Raw genomic sequence first — 25,458 nt, 5'->3', positions numbered from 1 at the left:
GAGAAGTTCAGTGAGGTCGTATCTATTAATAAATCACACAGACAACTGACAAAATAACACACACACACACACACACACACACACACAGACGCTGCAGAACATCATCAGAGTCCAGAAGAGTGATCAGGACGTCCTGATGTGAGATGTAATGTGTGTGTTGAGTTCATCTGATGCAGGACTGTGTGTTTTATTTTGTGGACGTGGTTTGCAGGACACAGAGGCCATGAAGAGAGCGCTGGCTCTGATCGACTCCAAAATGGCCCAGGCCAAGAACTGGCTCCGAGACCCACACGCCCAGCCAGGTACTTCCAGGAGAAAAATCTGATAAAATAATCAGACGAGAAAAAAAGACGTTGAAAATGACGTTTGCTGATGCTGTGCCGCTGCAGGTGACCCGGGTGAACAGGCCATCCGTCAGATCCTGGACGAAGCAGGTAAAGTTGGCGAGCTCTGCGCTGGGAAAGAGAGACGAGACATCGTGGGAACGGCCAAAACGCTTGGACAACTTACCGAGCAGGTGTCCGAGCTGCGGGCCAGGTACTGAACGCCAGATATTTAATTTTAATTTTAATTTTATTTATTTTGTTAATTTTTATTTATTTTTTTAAAGATTTTTTTTTTTTTTTTAACTGTAAACCAAGGTTGAAGTGTGTGTGTGTGTGTTTGTTATAATATCCATGTAGATCGATCACTGTCAGTGATAGGTCACCCAAACAACCGTTTACATCTGAGAAAACCTCACTCATAGATCACATCAGGTTCTCTTTCCCGGCGCCTGATTAAAAGCAGCTGTCTGATATTACCCATAATCCTCTTAAACCCCATTTTCCATCTCTGCTGGGAAATTGCTGTGCTGCTCATGTCTAAATCTAAACTTTTTCATTAAAAAATAATATAAAAAATGTATGCTTGAATATTTTTTTAAATTAAAAATTAATTGTATTCAAAATGTTATATTCAATATTTTTCTTTTCACAAAAATAATACTAACTATTGAAAATGGTGGTTTCTATATTATTTATTAAATATAATATTAAACATATTTACAATAAAATTATTTTATCAAACAATAGTAAAAGTATGTGTAAATATTGAAATAAAATATAATGTAAAAATAATTAGGTTAAAGTACTTTATCAAAGATGATATAAAAATATTTACATTTAAAATGTTTTTGGCAAGATAATATTTAAAATATTTAACAAAATAATATTAAATGTTTTAAAGTATTTTATCATAAATAATATTAAACAATTGTTCAAGTATTTTTATGATAATTATATTAAAATTATTAGTTAATTTGTTTTACAGAAATAATAATTAATAATAATACAAATATTTATAGAATTAAATATTGTGATTGTCAAAGATGTTACAAATATTTATTCTTATATTGTTTATAAAAAATTTTTAATATTTACATTTTAAACAGGTTTTTTTTTAGCAAAATTTGTTTAAAATTTCTGTATATATTTTGTATTATTAATAATATACAAATATTTAAGTATATAATATTAAAAATGTTTATGTTGTGTTTCTAAAATAATATTAAAAGTACGTATGTTTAAATATTTGTATATTATTTTGACAAAAATATTTACATTTAATATTTTATACAATTTAATTCGCATGCTGCATGGTTTAAAGCGATTCAATTACATTTGTTCTCTAGTGGTGTAGAAGGAATTCCATCAGTGACACACCACCAGTAGTTCATACACCGTTGTCTGTTTTCTTGATGTTTGTATGTATGAAAGCATGATCATATTTGTGACACGTGAAGTGTTTTCTCTGTGTTTGACGTGTGTGTCCTGCGCAGGGGTCAGGGAGCGAGTCCGGTGGCGATGCAGAAAGCGCAGCAGGTGTCTCAGGGTCTGGACGTTCTGACGGGGAAAGTGGAAAATGCGGCTCGTAAACTAGAGGCCATGACCGGCTCCAAACAAGCCATCGCCAAGAGGATCGACGGCGCTCAGGTGAGCCTGCTGCTTGTGTTCGGTCTGGACCAATCACACAGGGACGCATTCAAGGGGCTGAAGCCCAGGGGCCTACACTGGCTGCAGGGAAATTATATTTTTCGATTAATTATTTATATGGGAGTGAATGGTTCAGTTTATGTTCCCTCCTCACAGTTTGTGCAGTTGGCATGTTCCACGTGCTCCACCGATATACTGTAAGCAGAACGCACAATGCATGCGCTGGTAAAGAAGCCCAGCACAAGAGTGTCTTTGTTAACGTGCAGATTAACAAGAAACACAACACTGCTGTGTGAAAGCAACTTCAGTAATTTGCCTGGATGTAATCTGTGTGTGAGCTGAAGTCACTGTGTTCCTTCAAAGGTGCTGCTTCAAAGTCTCAATTTTAAATCCAGGGATGGCAACATAGGAATCGTCCGATGGCTTCAATGTAATCTTGATACAGCTGTGATTTAATTCATTAAACGTGTGCACGGCATGTTTCAAAATAAAAACGCAGTTAGCAATCACCAAACAGCCCACGTTTATGCCAACATGTCGTGTTGTTTAAATCTACTGATGATGAATAATGAATATTTTGTGTGATTTATGGTGTTTAAATGATACCTGTAAACTCATATTTCAGCCAGGAAAGTTTTGATGGCATTTTTTTTCATATTATCTCCGTATAAAGCCTGTAATAACATAGTGTTTGCTTTATGGAACGGCTGTAATTCTGCTGTTCCTAAGCGCCTCCTTGTGGCAAATAGTGAATTTGCATATTCGCTTATATTCACATTTTACACAGAACAGTGTTGTGAATGTTAACTTGCATATTGACAAGAAAAAAAAAAATTGAAATTTGACAAATGATTGTCTGGAAGCTTAAAAAAAAAAAAGGGAAAAAAAAGGTCGAGGGGCCTGTTGTAATGCTGTAGCCCAGGGGCCTCTGGTTATCTCAAGGTTATCTGAGCAGTGTTTTGAGCACGCTCGTGTTTTATGAACGGCAGAACTGGCTGGCGGATCCTCACGGCGGTCCGGAGGGAGAGGAGAACATCAGGGCTCTTCTGGGCGAAGCCAGGAAGATCGCGGACCTCTGCGAAGATCCCAAGGAGCGAGAAGATATCCTGCGCAACATGGGCGAGATCGCCGGCCTCACCGCCAAACTCTCCGAGCTCAAGAGAGCGTACGTATCTCAACATCTCCGCTAGGCATGGGCGATATGGGCTTGAAAATATATCACGATATTTCAGTGATAACGATATCAATGACGATAATTCAGGGAATCCTGTTTCTTTATATGAAACCACGTCTGGTCGCAAAAAGAAGTATTTCAAACACTCGACTGTTATTAAGTTAATTTAGAGAAAAAGCATGTCAATAAATGCTATTTTTGTTGGACAACAGGTTTGTAAACAGACTCATACACATGCTACTGTAGAATGATTTCTGTGCACTGTACAGCCCTGACCAAACCAGTTCCAGATTGTTGAAGGAGCTCCTCGTTTAGCGATAAACTCCTCCTTAATTTTTGAATATTAGCGTGGCTTTCCGTTCCTGCCCACACGAGGAATCTCGCTTTCCATTGTTTGGTTGTTTAACGGTAGTTAAGCAACGGTTTTGCAGATTGTGTGGGAATATTTGAGTCAGATGGTGTGTGTGCTTCTTTCTGCACTCATTTCACAGACATAAGAGAGCTAGTGGACTTCATGTAGTTTACTCGTTGATAAGTGACTCAAAAAAGCATCTTTTAAAGATTTGATGGCAGTAATCCTGGCAAACTAATCCAGAGATCTGGCCTGTTTCAGCTTGGGTTTAGTTTTTTTTTTTCAGGCTGATTAAAATCAGCTGTAATGCAAACTTGTCACATTATGTCGAAATCTGCTGTTTCGTAATGAATCTCATGATATAAATCTATAGTCTATAAAAGAGAAGAAAAAAGGTCTCCATTAGGTTTTCTGCCCAAATAAAAGCTGTGTGGTGTAATGTTTGAGAAATTAAGACTAAATTTTAGGTTTGTAATTTTAAAGTTGTTCTGGAAAAAAAAAAAATAAATAAATAAAATATAAAAACTAGTATTAATTTTTTTTTACAGTAGAATAATATTATTAGGAATATTTCTTTATTTAAATTCTATAATTGTTATAAAATATATTAATTATTTAAATCTTAATATTGAGATTAAATACTATTCTATTTTACATTGTAATAGTATTATTATTATTATAATGATGTATTTTTATTTAATTTTTATAATTTAAAGGGGTGGTTTATTGCAATTTCACTTTTTCAACGTTAGTTAGTGTGTAATGTTGCTGTTTGAGCATAAACAATATCTGAAAGTTGCGGCACTGAAAGTTCAATGCAAACAGAGATATCGTCTTTTAAAATTCTGGCAGTTTAATGCCTACAAAATGGCTCGTAGGGACTACAATGAGTTACTTCCTGGGTCCTTTACGTCACGAACCCAGATAAACCTTGTCCTCGGGAACATGTAAGGAAGGAGGCGAGGCCATGTTGTGCTGCTTTAGAGAAGAGGAAGAGAAAACTAGGGGTGCACGTAAAAATCTATTCATAAATGAATCGCGATTCTGTCTTCTATCGATTCTAATGGATTCACAAGTTTCAAAATCATGTTCTAAAACAGCAGTTCTTAATAATGTTCCTCGAGTCGCCCTGCTCTGCTTCTCTCTCTCTCTCTCTCTCTCTCTCTCATTCAGATCGTCAGATCAGCTCCAACAAACTGTTCCAATTATACATTTTCACATAGCAACGAGAAGCGTTATACATGGACGCGTGTGCAGTTGCCGCACTGTATTACAGCTTTAATCAGAATAAAACCGTGTATTAAAAGCTAACATAAGCAGTAGCATAATAATAGCGTATCTAAAAGTATGAGACAACAAACAAACATACCATTAAGAGCCGTGCAGGTTCTGCGCGATCCTCTTCACTAATTTTCTCTGGGTCTCAATAGGGCTCAAATTGATAAGAAATATAGATGACGCCATTGTTTACAATACAACCGGAGCACATGTCACTGAGCTGAGGGGCGGGACATTTAGACGCACGCTCGGCGGTTTAGCGAATCACAACACACTGAGACAGCTAACCAATCAGAGCCCATCACGTATTTCTGAGGGAGGGGCTTCATAAAAACAGGAAGTAATCGAGAGGTTTGTCAGAGAAGTGACAGGGCGGTGTGGAATAAAGGTAAATTATATGAAAAATAATGCGTTTTTTAAAAAAACAAAGCATGAACACATGTTAGACTGCACCCCATAAACAAAAAAAACAGTAAACCACCCCTTTAATAAAATAAAATAATAAATAAAATGTTATTAAAAATATTTATTATAATTATTATTAATAATAAATACTTATTGTTTATTTGACAGTGCAATAATATTACTATAGTAATTTTTTAATAATAAACTATTTAAATAATAACATTTTTTTATTTTACAGTACAATAGTATCATTGCTATCATGTATTTTGTCATGATTTAAATTTCATAATTTAATTAATTAAAATATTTAATAATACTTATACATTTATTATTCTTATTAAATAATAATACATTTTTTTATTTGACAGTAAAAAATATTATAACCATAGTAATATTTATTTTAAAATTTGTATAGGATTTTTATTTTAAATTATAAACTATTTAAATAATAATGAGAAATATGTATTTTTATTTTATAGTACAATAATATTATTGCTGTCACACATTTCCCAATTTAAATTAAATATTTAAATAATTGTGTGTGTGTGTGTGTGTGTGTGTGTGTGTGTACTGGTTTTTGTGGTTTACGGGGACAAAATTTGTATAATAACATGGGTATGACAGAGGTATTACAATTTGAAGGTGGTTTATGAGGACACTGCCTATGTCCCCGTAAAACAAAAAGCTTAAAAAACATACTAAATGGTGTTTTTTTGAAAATCTAAAAATGCACAAAGTTTCCTGTAAGGGGTAGGTTTAGGTGTAGGGTTGGTGTAGGACAATAGCACATACAGTAAGTACAATATGAAAACCATTACGCCTATGGGATGTCCCCACAAGGATAGCAAACCAGATGTGTGTGTGTGTGTGTGTGTGTGTGTGTGTGTGTGTGACAAAAAAGATTTTGCCTAGTCCTGCTTGGAATTGTCTTTAGTGGATCATGTGATCCAGAATATTATTACTATAGTAATATTTCTTTAATTTGTATAGTATTTTTTTGAATAATAAACATTTAAATAATGCTTATTTTTTTATTTTATAGTACAATAGTATCTTTGCTATCACAATGTATTTAGTCATGATTTAAATTTCATAATTTAATTAAATAAAATATAATATAATCAAATATAAATTACTTATAAATGTATTATTAGTATTATTAAATGCTCATTTTTCTATTTGACGCTACAAAATATTATTACTAGTAATATTTATTTTTAAATTTGTATAGTATATGTATTTGTAATTATAAACTATTTAAATAATAATGAGAAATATGTATTTTTATTTTATAGTACAATAATATTATTGCTGTCATGGATTTACCAATTTAAATTAAATATTTAAATAATAATGTGTGCATGCGTGTGTATAGACATACAAATCTAGGGTGGCTTTTTTTATAAAAAAGATTTTGCCTAGTCCTGCTTGGACGTGTCTTTAGTGGATCATGTGATCCAGAATAATGTAGTTTCAATTCTAAATGATCTAAAGCATTGGTCTCAAACTCAATTCCTGGAGGGCCACAGCTCTGCACAGTTTAGCTCCAACTCTAATCAAACACCAGCTAATCAAGGTCTTCAGGATCACTAGAAACTTCCAAGCAGGTGTGATTTGGAGCTAAACTCTGCAGAGCTGTGGTCCTCCAGGAATTGAGTTTGAGAGCACTGCTCTAAATGATCTCTCTCTGGTGTGTGTTCAGAGGTAAGGGCGACACTCCTGAGGCTCGAGCGCTAGCGAAGCAGATCGCCACGGCTCTGCAGAACCTCCAGTCCAAAACCAGCAAAGCGGTGGCCAACACTCGTCCGGCCAAAGCGGCCGTTCACCTGGAGGGCAAGATGGAGCAGGCGCAGCGGTGGATCGACAACCCCACGCTGGACGACAGCGGTGTCGGTGCGACTCTCTCTCTCACTCTCTCTCTCTCTCTCTCTCTCTCTCTCCTCACTGACCTCTTCACATGAGCCTCTCTCTCTCTCTCTCTCTCTCCTCACTGACCTCTTCACATGAGCCTCTCTCTCTCTCTGTGTGTGTGTGTGTGTGCAGGTCAGACTGCGATCCGTGGGCTGCTGGCCGAGGGCCGGCGTCTGGCCAATGCTCTGCCGGCGTCGCAGAGGCAGGATCTGCTGGGTAAGTGTGAGGAGGTGGAGCACCTGATGGGGCAGTTAGCCGAGCTGGCAGCCCGCGGCGAGGGAGACGGTCCTCAGGCCCGCGCCATCGCTCAGCAGCTGCAGGACACGCTCAAGGTACGGCGTTAGGTGATAGAGGTCATGTGACGTATCTGACCCTGGAGCACAAAACCAGTCTTAATTCGCTGGGGTATATTTGTAGCAATAGCCAACAATACATTGTATGGGTCAAAATTATCCATTTTTCTTTTATGCCAAAAATCATTACTATATTATTATTATTTTGGTTATTTTTCCGTTAATAAAAAAAAAAGTAGAAAATTGTCATGAAAAACTAAATTATGGTTAAGAAACCTCGATTAACTTTAAAATGCACTTCAGATAAAAAATAAGTGTAGAAAATAGTCCCTTTAATGTACATGCAAATACACAACTACCACTATTTATTTAAACAAATAAATGTGGTAAATGCATGCATGAAACAAATAAGTGCACACAAACACGGGGTTATATGCACACATGCACAATGATACAGTAAAGAGCTCCAACTGCTGGTGAGGTGAATCATGTAAGAGATATATATATATATATACATACACAGTACATTACCTTTAAAATTACCTTTAAAATGTTTGAGGTCAGCAAGAAATTAATACTTTTATTCATCAAGGATGCATTAAATTGATAAAAGTAACAGTAAAGACATTTATAATGTTACAAAAGATTTCTATTTCAAATAAATGCTGTTCTTTTGAACTTTCTATTCATATGAGAATCCTGAAAAATAAAATGTATCACAGTTTTATATATTGGGCAGCACAACATATTCACATAGAAAACAGCTATTTTACATTGTAATAATATTTCAAATTTTTACTGTATTTTTGATCAAATAAATGCATCCTTGGTGAGCAGAAGAGACTTCCTTCAAAGCAGACCTGTGTTTCTGTGTTTGTGGCAGGAGCTGAAGGGTAAGATGCAGGAAACCATGACCCAGGAGGTGTCTGATATCTTCAGTGACACGACTACGCCTGTCAAACTGCTGGCGGTGGCAGCGACGGCTCCTCCAGACGCGTCCAACAGAGAGGAGGTGCGGTACAATCACACACACTCTCACACACACACACACACACTCACACTGATGCTGGAGTGAGATCGTGTTCCTCTGTGTGATTGATCATGTGTGTGTGATCAGGTGTTTGAGGAGCGGGCCGCAAACTTTGAGAATCATGCGGGTCGTCTGGGAGCCACGGCGGAGAAAGCGGCCGCAGTCGGCACCGCCAACAAGAGCACGGTGGAGGGAATCCAGGCGGCCGTCAAATCAGCCAGAGATCTGACGCCTCAGGTAACAAACACCAGTCACACACCACTGAAGCGGAGTCAAAACTGACTGTACATAAGTCTGATTTTTAATTGTTTTTATCTTCAGGTCGTCTCTGCAGCTCGGATCCTCCTGAAGAATCCTGGAAACCAGGCGGCTTATGAGCACTTTGAGACCATGAAGAATCAGTGGATCGACAATGTCGAGAAAATGACGGGTGACAAATTTGAACTTTGACATCAGCTCTATCTGTCTGATGTTTGTATCTTATTTTTCATTTGATATTGTTTTATTTTTTTATTTTATGTAGTTTTCTATTTTTATTTTATTTTACATTTTTGATATTTAGACAGGATGCTATCTATCGATCTATGTATGTGAATGTTGAGCATTTATATTTACTTATTAATTTTAATTAATATTTAATTTTCATTTAATATTATTTTATTTTATATTGTTTTATTTTATTTTTAATCTATTTAATTAAAATCTCATTATTTTTATTAAAATAAAGATTTATTAAATTTTATGTCAAATGGTATTCTATCTATCTATCTCTTTATATTTTTATGTATTTAATTTATTTGATATTTATTTTATACTGTTATTTTATTTTACATATTTTTAAGTTTACTTAATATTTTTATTTCATTTTATTTTAAGTAACTATCTTTTTATGTCAGACAGGATGCTATCTATTGATCTATGTAATGTATTTTTACTTATTTAATTTTAATTCAGATTTTTGTTTTATTTTTTACTTTTACATTTTTTTTTAATGTAATTTAATTTTGTTATTTTCAGTAAATATAATTTATGTCAGACAGGATCTAATGTGTTTATTTAATTTTTATATTGCTTTATTTTTTGTTTTGTTTTACTTTTTTTTTTTTTTTTTATATTTTAGTTTATTTTATTGTCAGTAATTATCAGACTGGGTACCAGCAGTACTTGATCCACAAATGGTTATTTTACCCAGAAAACTATCAAAAAGCGATGAAAAAAATAGTTATAGTATTTGACAAAGATCAAAACAAATTATAAAACTATAATGTGGAAAAAATACAGTAAAAATAGGTTGAAATCACAATGTTTGTCTGAGTAGTTCTGTCTGAATAGGGACAATGTTTACTGTTGTTTTCAGTTTTCAGAAATCATCTACAGTAATGGAAGCGACAGCATATGAACAAATCCTGACTCTCTCTCTGTCTCTCTCAGGTCTGGTGGATGAAGCGATCGACACCAGGTCTCTGCTGGATGCATCAGAAGAAGCCATTAAGAAAGACCTGGACAAGTGTCAGGTAGCTATGGCCAATCACCAGCCTCAGATGCTGGTCGCCGGGGCAACCAGCATCGCCCGGCGAGCCAATCGGATCCTGCTGGTGGCGAAGCGAGAGGTGGAGAACTCCGAGGACCCCAAGTTCAGAGAGACGGTGAAAGCGGCGTCTGACGAGCTCAGCAGAACCATCTCACCAATGGTCATGGACGCCAAAGCCGTGGCCGCCAACATACAGGACCAAGGTGAGACACACAGAAAGACGTTAGCTGCATAGCGACACCTTAGCAACCATCCACAGTACCCAGCATCATGAGCACATAGGCAAGCATCACTCTCTCTTTTTTTTTTTTTTTTGTAATCTAGTGCACTTCTGAAGATCTGGGTGAAGCATGGTTGGTTGACAGTAGAGCTGCACATTATGGGGAAAATATCTAATTTTGATTTTTTTTTTTTTTTTCCTGATTAAAAATGTTCAATTTAAAATGCAATTTTTATTTGGCTTTACAATTTATTTATTTATTTATTTTATTAAATTATTATTAATTGTTATTATTACTGCTACTACCAAATAAAAAATAATAAACAAAATAATAACTATTACTATTGTAATATTTCACTGCTGTGCTTGTTTATATGACATGATTTAACCAAAAATGTTGTGATTTATTATAAACGACAATACAGTTATCAATAGTAGTAATAATAATAATAATAATAATAATTATTATTATTATTAGTAGTAGTAGTAGTAGTAGTAGTAGTAGTAGTAATAATAGTATTTCTAAAGAAAAATTTATTACATGATTTTATAATTTGGCCAACAATTTTGTGATTTATATATTAACATGATTATAAAATTATTATTATTATTATAATTACTAAACAAAATGTTTAATGCATGTTTTAGAGCTTCTCAGTTTGGCCAATTTATTTTTGATTTTATAAATAAATATGTCTATAAAATTATCCCTTCTTATTATTATAAATCAGATGAAAAATACGAAATATTGCTCTTGTAATATTTCACTGCTGTGCATGTTTGTAGGGCTTCACAATTTGGCAAAAATGTGGTTCATAAAAAATAATAAAATTATTTATTTTTTTCCACTATAAAAATATTATTACTACTAAATAAAAAAATATTAAACAAAATAAAAAGAAAATGTTTTTTTTTTTTAAATATTTCTCTGTAAAAGAAAAGAATAGTATTAAGGAAAAAATATGATCTTTTTTGCAGTATAACTGTAAAATTAGAACACTAATGTTTATGATTTTCTTAATTTCTTAATATTTAATCGTTAAACCAACAAGTCGCATTACATGTTTGGAAAGATGTTTGGTGCAGGTCGTGTTCTCAAATGCATGTGAAAGCGACCCAACTGTAACAGTTCATGTGGAGCAGCATTTACTGCAAACTGAGATGCTAAAACACCTGATCATGAGCTGCTCATAATCTAAATCAACATAGTGCTGTGCTTCACTTTGAAACACATCAGATATATTTAAGTCAGTTACAGCCTTAGTTGAACCTATGAACATTGTCTTCCTGGACAGGCCTTCAGAGGGGCTTCCTGGACTCGGGTTATAAGATCCTGGGTGCCGTGGCTAAAGTGCGGGAGGCGTTCCAGCCACAGGAGCCAGACTTCCCTCCTCCACCTCCAGACCTGGAGAACCTGCAGGTCAGATTCACCGCAGACACCTGCAGCTGCACGTATTTACTGCACCAGCGCGGTTTTAAAGGGGACATCGGATCCCCATTTTCCACAAGTTGATATGATTCTTTAGGGTCTTTATGAAAAGTCTATAACATGCTTTGGTTAAAATTTCTCAATGGTAGTGTAAAACAACACCCTTTTTACCATGTTAAAAAGCAGCTCTGTTCACAGCGAGCCGTTTCGGTGCATGTCCCTTTAAATGCTAATGAGCTCTGCTCACTCCACTCTCTCTTCCCCGGACTGAGCCGTTCTCTGCTAACTTTAGCTGCATTTAGCCGCGGAACTTGCTAACTAGCACATTATTAGAAAAGGCAATTTGCAAATAAAAAAACCTTATACTCACTTCTTCTGGAGGTGAAGCTGGATCACAAATGATTTACGTGAACATAGACGCATTTAGGTAGATCGGGGCGTGTAATCCACAATTTGTAAACGTAATCCTCTGTGTCTTCAGTGGCTCAGATGTCAGGAATAAATGCTGACCGCTATATTCATCATTACATCTAACAACAAAACACTTCAATCGCTTAGGAGCCATTGTTGTCTAAACCTGCTCCAGCATCGAAACAATGGCGCACTGTTCACATCTCACTCAGGGCGGGTCTGTGAAAAAACACCAGTGTCAATCAACAATCGTGGGAGGGGCCTGGGCCTGGGACATCACACAGCCAATAATCTGAAAACGGCTTGATCTGAGAAAGAGCTTATTATTTATGGGGATTTAAAAAAAGCACTGAGTGGATTTTTATCATTATAGGGTGGTTGTGTACACACACTGCCAACACACATTTACAGCGGGTAAAATAAGTATTAACACATTCCATTTTATTACACGTAACTTAAAGGTACACAAAGCGATTTTTGCCAAACGATGTTGATATTTGAAAGCACCAAAACAAACACACCCATACCACAACAGGACCTCACCCCTATTTTGAAATCTCCGCCCCACACATATGTATGATATTTACACAGGACCTACCTCTTGGCTGATCGTAACCCTTCTTTTTAATGTTTTGTTCCTCTGATATTTTCCTCTGTAGTCGATCTGCTAATATCCGTCCTGTGCACTCAAATTGAGCGCTCTCTTCTCTCTGTCATTACAAGACACCCCCCTTACTGCTTATTGGCTACAAGTGTGTTTTGCATCTGATGCACCCTTTAAACACCAATACTACTGCTCCTTCAGATCAGCGACACCGCCGCTCCTCCCAAACCGCCCCTGCCGGAGGGTGAGGTGCCTCCACCCAGACCTCCGCCGCCGGAGGAGAAGGACGAGGAGTTCCCGGAGCAGCAGGCCGGAGAGATGGTCAGCGAGCCCATGATGGTGGCCGCCAGGCAGCTGCACGACGAGGCCCGCAAGTGGTCCAGCAAGGCGAGTCTGCTCGAGTCTGCCGGTTGGGTTTGGGTTGGTTTGCGCTGACGAGCAGGATATTAAACTGTGGTTTCTTGCAGGGTAATGACATCATCGGAGCCGCCAAGCGCATGGCTCTGCTGATGGCCGAGATGTCTCGACTGGTCCGGGGCGGCAGCGGGAATAAGAGAGCGCTCATCCAGTGTGCCAAAGACATCGCCAAAGCCTCAGACGAGGTCACGCGCCTCGCCAAAGAGGTCGCCAAACAGTGCACAGACAAACGCATACGAACCAATTTACTGCAGGTAAGAAGAGCAAAGCGTGGTTAAGATGAATCCATAACAGCTGATGTGTTTCGGGGTTGGAGATTTATTTAATTATATTTATGTTTTATATTTATGTTAGACGGGATGCCAGCAGTGCTTGATCCACTTATTTTACTTATTTTTTTTAAAAAGCTAGCGAAAAACCTCAAAAGCAAACCAAACTGAGACTAGATGAAAGATATTGTTTCATTTTGCTGTTGCATTATTTGGAGAAGAAATTCAAACTGATTTTTCTTATAAAAATTGAGATTGCAGTTGCTGTATGAAATTCAATTAAAATAAAAACCTTTAAGTTTGCTGTGCTTGTTTGTAGGGCTGCACAATTTGACACAAAAATTTAGTTTATATATATATATATATTTATATATTTAGTTATTATATTTATGGCGGTCTTAATTTCGTCATTTACCAACGTTAAACTATCAAGCTTTTGGGAATTCCTTAAAGTGACTCTTGGGAATCTATTCCCCAAAAAGATTTGTTCACCGAGTTGTTTAGTGTTTGTTTTGGTGGCATTTTTACACCCCTTTCAACAAGATTCACATCAGTTCGTTCAGAATCAGACGCCTCGTTCAGTCTCGAAACATGGATTCATTCAGTGAAGCGGATGCATTTGTTCAATAGGTCCAACCAGTGATAGGCTGTGAAGGATTTCTTGTATTTATTTTGTGCTTTTTGGTGAACAAAAAAAATTATATGCATGCTTGAAAATGAATGAGAGTGCTGATTTATCACTGCTATAACAGTTCAAGTGGTCCAAAACCCAACTTTTTGGACTAGGGACAATGTAAAAATGACTCGAGTGTGAAAACACCAATTTTGAAGGATGCTTTCATGTGTTTGTGTGTCTTTCTGCAGGTGTGTGAGAGGATTCCCACCATCAGCACACAGCTGAAGATCCTCTCCACGGTCAAGGCCACCATGTTGGGACGCACCAACATCAGCGAGGAGGAATCCGAGCAGGTCAGATCTCGCCTCTGCTCCTTTCTAAACCCTGTTTTTAGGTGAAACCGGTCTAAATGTGCGCTGGTTCTCTCGCAGGCCACTGAGATGCTGGTCCATAATGCTCAGAACCTCATGCAGTCGGTGAAGGAGACGGTGAGAGAAGCCGAGGCCGCTTCCATCAAGATCCGCACGGACGCTGGGTTCACCCTGCGCTGGGTCCGCAAGACACCCTGGTACCAGTGAGGCAGGAGCTGGCGCTGATATCCCAGCATGCACTGGGGGAAGCATTGCAGTCCAGGTCCTAAATGTCAACGCAGACGTGTCGTCCACATCTGGACTCAGCTATTCCATATCAAAACCGTTGTTCTTGAATGTCGATGAGTGTAAAAGAGTAAATTTGCTCTATTGCTTTTCTAATGATTTATTTTGTTTTGATGGATCCCAGTTTAATATTTTTTGAGAGAAAAGGCTTTTTTTCAGAAAGGTCATATCCTTTTTTTTACAGAAACTGAAGCTGTTCTATTATCATGTCATACCATCAGCCTTTTTGAATGTATTATTAAATGTCACAAGCTAATATTTTGTCTTCACAAACAAAACGCATGCACAGATTTTGGATTATAAAATCCTTATGTGCTTTTTGATGCAAAGTGTTCATCGTGCTTATAAACGGTGTGGATTTTATTCAGGGACGACGCTGCAAACTCAAGTACTGAAATGAAGAGGGAATCGAACCTGTGACCTGGTGCTTCCTTGTAATCTCTCACACACACACACACACACACACACTTTCTCACACACACACTCACTCTCTGCCGTCCTTGTATTTTCACTAAGACATCACTGTGCTCCATACACTACTACAGAAAGCACACTCAAGTATATTTATGAGTGAGAATTGGCTCTTTGCTTATATTTGCCTTTTTCTATCGCTGAGGAGACCAGCAGTTTAATGTAAATAATGTGTTCATCTTTAAAGACAGCCTGTAAGACCTGATGTGCCTTGTCATAATAAAAGAACTAATTATCAACTCCATCAAATGTGTCGGACTATATTTGTTGGCATTTCTTTAAATGGTCAGTGAACATCTATTATATATTGCTTTAAAGGTCATACAAATGACACTGGCATTCTAAATATAAAGCTATTTATTCGACATTAATGTTGTTCATCGTATTTCTGTTGTCACTGACATTGAAGTCCATCTATGGCACTTTTTACCACAGTTAACCCTCTGTTCTAACAATTAACTGTTTTTGTTCAATTACAATATTTTTTGAAATACAACATACCCAGTTAAAGTTAAAAAAAGTTATTTTAAAAAATAAATAATAATGATTAAGGAGAAATTAGGTGAAATCTATTTTTTTATTTTTTTTATTTTTTATAAAAAATTATTCATTTAGTTTATTCATTTAGTTAAATATTTACACTATTCAAATAGAACTCTTACAAACTCAAATCTTTTTTTTTATGATTTCATATTGGAAATAAAATCTGAGCTCATCCTCACTATTACTTATGTTCTGTAATTTTATTTTTATTTTTTTTCTTGTAAAACTTTTAAGTCTAAAGATGCTGGATATGGAATAAAGAAGAATAAATATGCATGTTAATTAAATTTAAATAAAATGTTTATTTTATTTATGCTTATTAGAAAAACACATTGAGAGATTCTACACTTTTCTTTAATCCACTTTTTTATATCATAATCCCCCACAAATTAAACTGCCTATTTTTTCCTACTGTCAAAACAATAATGTAAATAAGCACAGCCACACTTCCAGCATAGCACAATTACTGATTTACACAGATATTGACATTGACACAAAATATTTTGCAGTGTTTTATCCCAAAAATAGAACGCATCTGTACACCTGGACTTATTTTAAAGAATTATTTAAAAGCATATTACTATAAACACCAGTATATGCTTTTAAATAATGTTGTTGGTGTTGATAAGTTTTAGCAACTATGGTATTTTGTTGGAAAAATGTAAAGAAGGTAGGAATAATTACACAGGCAGGCAAATCACCTTTACAGAAAGCATTGTGGTGTATATTGCATGATCAGAATGGTATTAAGAAATGCAAAGCTGCTAACCGCATCAGAAAATAAAGCACGGTAAATAAAGGCACTGTAGGGCGGCGGCAGTGAGAGTCTGATCTGAGATCAGCTCGTGATCTGTTCTGTCTGTCGGTCTGATCACAGGAAGATGTCGGTGTGTGACTCCAGCGCTGCGCAGAACAAGAAGACACTGAGGTAAAAACACTGGCGCAATCTGATGCTCATGATTGATGTGAGGAGATGTGTATGATTGATTTCATGATCAAACACAGAGCATTAAACACGGCCGCCTGAACAAAACGTACCAGCGCATCCATTCCCGAGCTCGTGCGTCATGTATTTGATATCACAACGTAATATATATATATATATATATATATATATATATATATATATATATATATATATATATATATATATATATATATGCAACACAGTGCATGCATGATGTTTACATGTCGTCATGTGTGCATGCGAGACACTGCATGATTATTGATTATTGACTTGTGTGGCTCAATCCTGTCAGTTGCAAGCATGCAGCGAACGATTTCCAGCCCAAAAGCTCACAAAAACCCGCCCAAAGCTTTAACTCTCAAAATAATGTGATAGAATGTAAATCAAGGTTGATAAGAGCCAACGAAATGATGACTACAAAATAATATAAATATAATGCTAGATAAATTTCCCATGGATCAAATCGGGGCAAATACATCAAAGAGAACTACCAAATATGATTAAAATATGCAAAATGGCAATCAAGAAATAAAAGACAGAATTGTATAGATATAAATAGATTTTGATTAAATAATTGAGCCGTGCTCTGATTTCGGAGTTGCAGTGATTATCCTTCATGTCATCTCCCTCAACAGGTGTAATTCACGTTTTGTGAGTTAAAACACGCTCCACTCTTTACCATCGAACTTATATTTAGGCATTAAGATATGTGTGTGTGTGTGTGTGTGTGTGTGTACTGGTTTTTGTGGTTTACGGGGACAAAATTTGTATAATGACATGGGTATGACAGTATAGGCTTAAAAAACATACTAAATGGTGTTTTTTTGTTTAATCTAAAAATGCAGACAGTTTCCTGTAAGGGGTAGGTTTAGGTGTAGGGCAATAGCACATAGAGTTTGTACAGTATAAAAACCATTACGCCTATGGAGAGTCCCCACAAGGATAGCAAACCAGATGTGTGTGTGTGTGTGTGTGTGTGTGTGTGTGTGTGTGCGTGCGTGTGTGTTTAGTTACGTCGTGATGACTGATTGGATGCATGCAGTAGGCTATATATGCACACTTGGGCTTGTTTGTTAACTAATTAGCCTATACAATTTATATGTTTTGAAAACCGTCAAACTGACCAAAAACCAGCCCAAATTTTGTCCACCCCGATATTTACCCGCACAATCAAATTCAAAACAAACCCGCCCAATCTGGCAACACTGGCTACAAACGTTACGATAGTAACATTTCTGTCAGACCTTAAAAACACACGTGGGCTTGTCAGCCAACCAGAATGATAGATCTATCCATCCGCCCATGCATGTGACACAACCAATCATTTGGACTTCCGGGTTGCAGGAACTTGCATTGAGCGTGAGAACTGATCACACGCGCTCACACACAGCGTGCATCGGAACCGGTGTTACAGTAGACGGTCAAAGTGTGTGTGTGATCATGCCTACTGTCAGGTAAGACTTCACTAATGCACTGCGAATATTTATTCCAGTCTCTGTCCTTGTTTGCTTCCGGTTTGGGGATTGTGTTTCAATATGATGCAACGTGCTTTATTTTCTCATTTGTGACATCTTAAGTAATTTTCTTATTCAGCTTACAATATATATATATTAGGTTTTTTTTTTTTTTATCTTCCTATTATTCTTATTCTGTATAACAAATGCTAAACAGTTTCTTCAGGAATTATGTAATGTTATTTCTGTAATGTTGAATAAAAAAAGTCAAAAGATATGACCACATACAGGTGTCAATAAATGAGATATATATAGCCTATATATATAATATAATATATATATATTTTTTGCATGGCTTTATGTAAATGAATGCTTATTTTACACAATATTTAAAAATATTAATATTTGAAAGCAGAAAATGTGCACTATTTATTAACACAGCCGTTGGTAGATTTTGAAAATGATATAACTGGAAAGACAACTTCTGCTGATCCTCCACAGTTCTTCTGGTGTTTGGTGACTCATGTGTTGGTCTTTGTCAGGTTGATTTAGTCATGCATGTACACACATGTCACAGTAATGCATGCATGATCATTCACTGATTGCTTGTTGCAGTTTTGTTTTTTCAGTTCCTGAATAAATTTATGCTTTTCCAAGCTGTGTCCACAGCCCAGTGTGATTTTAATGAAGAACTTATTTAGTTTCAGATCATTTGCAGTCCTGTCCTGTGCATAGTTTAGTGTGTGTGTGTGTAAAGAGTTTAGTCAGCACTATAACATGTGCTCTGCTGTAAACACATTCCGTTTAAACACACACTATATATTAATAGATTCAAGGTGCATGAATTTTTCACAATGTTAGTTCAAATTCAGAATGTCTGTAAATGGTGTTTTTGGCGTTAACCTGTAATGCATGTAGAGTTGACATGATACACAACTGGTTTGGTGTGTAAAATAGACATTTGTCAGGCTAATATTAGACGTGTGAGTTCATTCAGAGCCATGAAGAGTGAAGTTGACCAGAAAGCCTTCCTGAAGCTCAAACAGTACCTTATGGTGCTAGCAACACCAAGGTCATGGGTTTGATTCCCAACTAATAAAATATATATCTTGAATGCAATATAAGTTGCTTCTGCCAAATGCATAAATATACTGTAAATGTAAATAATAAAAGCTGGAGAACCCAAAAGTGTTCTGTAGGGGTTCAGAACCAACAACCCTCTACAATGTCAATTTCACAGTTTGGAAAAGAGCAGGAATTCTGGTCTATTTGGTTCCCTGGCTAATAAACGCACTTCTCATTCCAAGGCTTCAAGTCTCAAAGGCAGGGTCGTGGAAACCCGATCGTGTGACCTCCACCTGTTACTGTCACAGAATAGATATGAGAGGAATGGTTCACTCAGGAATCTGCTCATCTTTTGTGTCATTCCAAACACTGATGATTAAAAGGAGATGATTAGCAGGATGTTCATGCTGTTCTTATGCATATAATTAAAGTAAATGAGGACTGAGATGTCAAACTCCAAAAATGCCAAAAGAAAATGCAATATTAAATTATTTTAAAAAAGTGCATGCACTGAGTTGGGTGGCAGTTTTATAAAAAATAAAATAAAATGAATAATAATGCATATATAGATTTAGAATGAGGGTGAGTCAATTCTAGAATTGTAATTTATATGCAATGCATGCTTATTTATATAGCACATTTAATATGCAATAGTAATTGACAATGTTTTACTTAAAGGTTTTTAAAATATCAGTGCATTGTTGTTGCAAAATGATTTATTGCGATCTGTGTCTTGTGTTTGCAGTCAGAATGCTCTGTTCGGGATGGGGAATCCGCTGCTGGACATCTCTGCCGTGGTGGATAAGGACTTTCTTGATAAGTGAGTGTTGTGTGTAACTGCAGACGGACGCAGGGCAGTGTTTAAAGGTCATGTGTGCTGTGTGTTCCTATGATTGCAGTTAAAACGACAAGCTTGATTGATCATACAACCTCTGTGTGGATCATATCCTCCAGCTCTGTTAGTGTGGTTATTCATTACTGACTAACTGATTGGATGTATTTGTGCACAGATATGGCTTGAAGCCCAATGATCAGATCCTGGCGGAGGAGAAACATAAAGCTCTGTGAGTGCCGTCACCATGCAGTACTGTCACTGCAGTGTTGCTTATTTTTATATATAGCCAGCAAATCTACTACTGCTCAAAAATTTTGAATAATTATTAATAATCACCAAGCCTGCATTTATTTAATAAAAAATGCAATAAAAATTGTGAAATATTATTACAATGTAATATAAATATTTTTGATGTAATATATGTTAAAATGTAATTTATTTCTGTGATCAAAGCTGAAATTTCAGTGTCACGTGATCCTTCAGAAATTATAATAATATGCAACTTTTTACTTGTAATGCATCATAAATATTTGGTATAAATCTTTTTGAATGTGAATGTTTTTTTTTTAGCGTCTCTGGCCTGCAGGTGGTAGCAGCTCTTACTGTAGTTAATTGCATTTCATGCTACCTACAGTAACTACTGGACTCAAACCTGAGCTTCATCTCAGCGTGATATCTCATCATCATCATCATCATATACTCTGATGTTTGTGTGTGTTTTGTTCTCGCTGCAGGTTTGATGAGATTGTGAAGAAGAGTAAAGTGGAGTATCATGCTGGTGGATCCACACAGAACTCTGTCAAAATCGCTCAGGTACATCTTTAACTCTGTACTTTCTGTTACAATGTCTATCAGGGAATTATATCAGTAATTTAAACCAGCATAATAGTGTATGTTGGATATCTTCTGTCTCCCAGTGGATGATCCAGGAGCCGCATAGGGTGGCCACGTTTTTCGGCTGTATAGGCACGGATCACTTCGGCGAGATTCTGAAGCAGAAAGCAGCTGAAGCTCATGTTGATGCTCATTATTATCAACAGAGTCAAGAACCGACAGGAACGTGTGCAGCCTGCATTACTGGAGACAACAGGTCAGAAATAAAGCACTCTCTTCTGCTCATCAAGGATGCGTTTATTTGATCTAAAATACTGTAAAATTTTGAAATATTATTAGAATTTAAAATAACGGTTTTCTATGTGAATATACTGTAAAATGTAATTTATTTCTGTGATCAAAGCTGTATTTTCAGCATCATTACTCCAGTCTTCAGTGTCACATGATCTTCAGATATCATTCTAATATTCTGATTTGCTGCTCAAGAAGCATTTCTGATTATTATCAATGTTGCAAACAGTTGTGCCGCACAATATTTTTATTTTTCAGGAAAAATATCTTTACTGCCACTTTAATGCATCCTTGTCTAATAAAATTAATTTATTATAAACAAATCTTATTCAAAATTTTGAATGGCAGAGCAAATGAATCAAACCTTTTTTTTATCGCAATTCATATTAAGATAAAACCATTGTAATACACCTAATACACTGTTTTATATTATATTTCATTATCAACTAAGCTTACCGATATACAGTTTCATCTTTATTGAAGTGTTAAACATCTATATGATCCATCTGTGCACTAATGCAGTTTCCCCTACAGCGTTCAAACTCTGATTTATTCTGTTTATGACAATCCTGTCCGTTCTGATATAAAACATAATGTTCCTTTGTGATTTTACAGGCCCTCACACGAGCCTGAGCGTCATTGGGATCAGTGTTTGACTGGTATTCTGTGTTTGCAGGTCTCTGGTTGCAAACCTGGCAGCAGCAAACTGCTATAATAAAGAGAAGCATCTGGATGTTGATAGTAACTGGAGTCTGGTAGAGAAAGCAAGAGTTTACTACATCGCCGTAAGTGCTTCACATTGGCCATCGAGAGATTTATCAGCAGCTGTGACTTGGGCAAGAAACTAGTGATGTTAAAACTAGCAAGTAAAGTACTAATTAGTAAGCGTTAATGTCTGTCCTGCAGGGGTTTTTCCTGACCGTGTCTCCAGAGTCCATCCTCAAAGTGGCCAAACATGTGTCTGACAACAACAAGATCTTCAGTCTGAACCTCTCGGCTCCCTTCATCAGCCAGTTCTTCAAAGAGCCGCTGATGAAGGTCATGCCGTACGTTGACATCGTCTTCGGAAACGAGACGGTGAGTCTTCAGATCGCTGTCGTCTTCATGTTCCTCGTTGGATTTTAAGTGCAGTATCAGTATTTGTGCATGTCTGTAGAGTATGAATACTTTTAACCCTATAAAGCCTGACATATGAAATAATAGTCAGAAAAAAGTTGCATGTGTTTTTTGCGAAGTATCATTTGATCCATCTGGCTCTTATAGTCTAATATAGTGAGGATATGGAGGAAAAAACATATTCAAACTAAGCAAAAATGTGCAATTTGGTGCAGATGCTGATATTTCTATGATGAAATTCTGATGCTTATGTAAATCGATGACTTCTTTATAACAGTACAGCAGATATTGACATAAAAAGATATAAATATCAGTCATCACTCTATATCTCCAATAATATGTCTAAGTAAGATGAGATTGAAATGATCCAAACATATAATGCAATGCAATCCAATGATGAAGAAATAAACGCTGAGATGAAGATCATTCCTCCGCTGAGGAACAGTGAAAGTAAAGCTTCTGGAAACAAACGCTCCTCAAAAGATAAGATTTGAGACGCACTGATTTTTCTAAAGAATGATTGATGGAGAATCAAGTAAAGCTGAGCTGCTTCAGTCTAGGAAATATGACTACAGTTATTCTGACGTTTACTTGAGAAAAATCAGTCAAGATTAGACGGCAAAAAGACACGTGAAGCACAAGATTGTGGATGTTTGAACAATTACACTAAAAGTCCTTTAACTTGTTAAAAAAACAGGCCTGTTTTGCATATAAAATATGATACAGTAGACTTTATAGGGTTAAGATGAAACTGGTTTACTATTTGCCAGAAACAAACCGGATTTACAGCCAATCGGAGAAGAGTTGGATTGCTTTTCCTTTCCGTTTATCTTCTCTTTGGCACTGATGATTGCTTGATGTTTGTTTTACAGGAAGCTGCTACATTTGCAAAAGAGCAAGGCTTTGAGGTGAGTGAAATATACTGTAATGTCATTTCTTTCTTGCACACTCAACACGAAAGAAGAAATTGTAATTTTTGGGTGAACTGCTCCTATAATACGCTCTCAGAACTGTATAATCACCTTCTTGCTCCGATGTTCATGTTCCTGCAGACAGAAGACATCGCTGAGATCGCGAGGAGGGTTCAGTCTCTGCCCAAAGTCAATAAGAACAGGCAGAGGATTGTGGTCTTCACTCAGGGCAGAGAAGACACTGTGGCCACTGTTGGTACGTCCATCAAACAACATCTGGATGGGTTCAGATGATCTGAGTTGTCTTTAAGATGTGTTTCCTTAATTGTCTTTGTCTTCTTTCAGGTGATAAAGTGAAAATGTTTCCTGTTTTAGACATCGACCAGAACGACATTGTCGACACTAATGGTGCTGGTGATGCTTTTGTGGGAGGTAACTGATTCGTCAGATCATTTTAGGCAATTTTTCTAGAATTAATGTTCGTTCAGTAATATATTTAACTGGGCAGTCTTTAATATCATGCTGATTTTTCAAAGTTGCAAATCGATTATTGGAGTACGTTTTACAAGAAATTACTATTTCAGTATTTCTATTTTTGTGTAAATATTTGCAGTTTCTGAGTGAATATTCTTAACACAAAGTAAATTCTAAACCACATTTTTATTTCAGCACATATAAAATATATACAGTATGTATAAGCAGTACTTTAAGTAGATGAAGACTTTTTGAGTACCTTCAGGGCATGGTGTCGCTGACATGTACAGAGTTACGATACGATGCGCAAATGTGATTCGTAAAATATAGCATTTTACAACAAAAATTAAAAATGGCCAACATGGGAAAATTGGGTATCGTTCAACTCTGTAAGCTTCTCCAAATCTAAAGAGACAAGTCTTGCGATTTTTGGCCAAACCGTTCAGATATTATAAGCAAAAATTGCCTCTCTTTTTTTTTTTTTCATATCTCCAGACCACTAGGTGGCGCTGAAGCTGTGCAGGGAGCCTCAGGTCATGGTTATTATGACGCATTGCAGAGAGATAGCCTGACGTCCACTTTAACAAGCTCTTCGTCAAATTCGTTTATGCGTTATTCAAGAACAGTTTGACTAATAAACTTGAATTTTGTGTTTTTTTGTCGCCACGGCCTGAAGATGATCTGGTTTGATTTTCGCGAAAATTGTAACGTCTAGAAGGAAAGTTATGTCATTTGTTTCTAGCCATTACAGTTCAAAAGTTAATAGCATAAATGTGAGTGCAACTTTGGACAGTTGGTGGCGCTTGAGGGTTTGAGTTAGAGACTCCAAATTTGCTGTGGTTAATGTTCAGACTGTCCTCTATCCGTGTGCCAAATTTCACAACTTTTTACCATATGGTTGTACGGGCTGCTATAGACTCAAAAGCAGAAGAATTAGGATTAGGATGCTGCCTATGTAGGGAGTACAGAAGATAACAAGACGGCTCACTAAGCTTTAGATCAGAGACTACACATTAACTGTATATGTTTGTTGTTGTTGTTTCCTGCAGGATTCCTGTCAGAGTTGGTTCAGGAGAAGCCGTTGGAAGAGTGTATCCGTGCAGGTCACTACGCCGCTAATGTCATCATCCGGCGAGTCGGCTGCACTTTCCCTGAGAAACCCGATTTCCATTAACTCCCTCACATATTTCCCAATACGGAATCTTTCCATCTCATTTTTTAGTTCTGAAATTCCAGCAACACAACCTGCGTGCCTCTGCATTCGTTTACACACGTTTCCTGTTAAAACGGGCATTTATCAGGATTAAAACGACCACATATGTACACTCCGATGAATTTGTGTTAAAGTATGGTTTGTCTTTTATCTGTTTTTATGCTACATTGCAAGAACAACATTTTTATGTTTAATCTATTAAAGATCTATGATATCAATTTAAGTAAGTGCATTTATATCTCTCAAAAATAATAGTAGTAAATTAAAGTAACCGGATTATATAATAGGATTTTGTTTAGCAAGTTGATGTCTTTCAGGAATATATTGTTACTTCGAAATACCAAATTGTATCTTAAACGCACAAAAGTCTTTAAATACTCATAAGCTGTATCTGATGTGGGGAAAAAAATTCACTTTCTGTTTCTTTCTGCTTATGGAACAGGACCGTTCAACTGACCAGTTTAATAAATAGATTTTAATTGTTCCAATGTTGTACATCTCTGTTTTAAATTGTCTTCATTGTTTTCATTTTAGTTAAAGTTTTAGTAATTTTGTGTTTTTGTCATTTGCGTTTGTTATTGTTTTCATTTATAAAGGTTGTTTTGTTTTTGTTTTTTAGTTTATTTTAGTACATTAAGTTAAACAAAATTATAAATTTTATATACAGTGGGGGAAAAAATTATTTGATCCCCTGCTGATTTTGTACGTTTGCTCA

At 36.3% G+C, this 25,458-nt stretch overlaps 2 protein-coding genes across 3 annotated transcripts in view; both read left to right on the top strand.

Moving 5' to 3' along the window:
* The window catches only part of vclb (vinculin b), a 42,188-nt gene extending 26,905 nt beyond the window's left edge, over positions 1–15,283 (top strand). The window contains exons 7-21 of the mRNA XM_058793349.1: positions 212–302; positions 390–537; positions 1,820–1,973; positions 2,963–3,138; positions 6,885–7,075; positions 7,226–7,425; positions 8,270–8,398; positions 8,504–8,653; positions 8,738–8,846; positions 9,848–10,150; positions 11,463–11,587; positions 12,813–12,998; positions 13,079–13,282; positions 14,162–14,266; positions 14,345–15,283. Of these exons, the coding sequence (XP_058649332.1) occupies positions 212–302; positions 390–537; positions 1,820–1,973; positions 2,963–3,138; positions 6,885–7,075; positions 7,226–7,425; positions 8,270–8,398; positions 8,504–8,653; positions 8,738–8,846; positions 9,848–10,150; positions 11,463–11,587; positions 12,813–12,998; positions 13,079–13,282; positions 14,162–14,266; positions 14,345–14,491 (2,418 nt within the window). The 3' untranslated portion in view covers positions 14,492–15,283. The remainder of the gene's footprint in view (positions 1–211; positions 303–389; positions 538–1,819; positions 1,974–2,962; positions 3,139–6,884; positions 7,076–7,225; positions 7,426–8,269; positions 8,399–8,503; positions 8,654–8,737; positions 8,847–9,847; positions 10,151–11,462; positions 11,588–12,812; positions 12,999–13,078; positions 13,283–14,161; positions 14,267–14,344) is intronic.
* Positions 15,284–16,439: 1,156 nt separating this feature from the next.
* adkb (adenosine kinase b) lies at positions 16,440–25,227 on the top strand. 2 transcript variants are annotated; one of them, XM_058793386.1, is made up of 11 exons: positions 16,440–16,511; positions 19,815–19,889; positions 20,080–20,133; positions 20,639–20,717; positions 20,822–20,994; positions 21,706–21,814; positions 21,936–22,106; positions 23,018–23,053; positions 23,198–23,312; positions 23,402–23,488; positions 24,580–25,227. In XM_058793386.1, exons 1-11 carry the CDS (start codon positions 16,465–16,467, stop codon positions 24,702–24,704), a joined length of 1,071 nt encoding a protein of 356 aa, XP_058649369.1. In that variant the 5' UTR covers positions 16,440–16,464; the 3' UTR covers positions 24,705–25,227. The 2 variants fall into 2 exon arrangements, with proteins under 2 accessions (XP_058649369.1, XP_058649368.1); XM_058793385.1 differs by lacking the exon at positions 16,440–16,511 and adding an exon at positions 17,850–18,004.
* The last annotated feature ends 231 nt before the right edge of the window (positions 25,228–25,458 follow it).

The sequence above is a fragment of the Onychostoma macrolepis genome, chromosome 12, assembly GCF_012432095.1.
Source record: "Onychostoma macrolepis isolate SWU-2019 chromosome 12, ASM1243209v1, whole genome shotgun sequence".
Classification (NCBI taxonomy): Eukaryota; Metazoa; Chordata; class Actinopteri; order Cypriniformes; family Cyprinidae; genus Onychostoma; species Onychostoma macrolepis.
The sequence above is the reverse complement of the archived record's forward strand: the minus strand, read 5'-3'. Positions and strand labels throughout refer to the sequence as shown.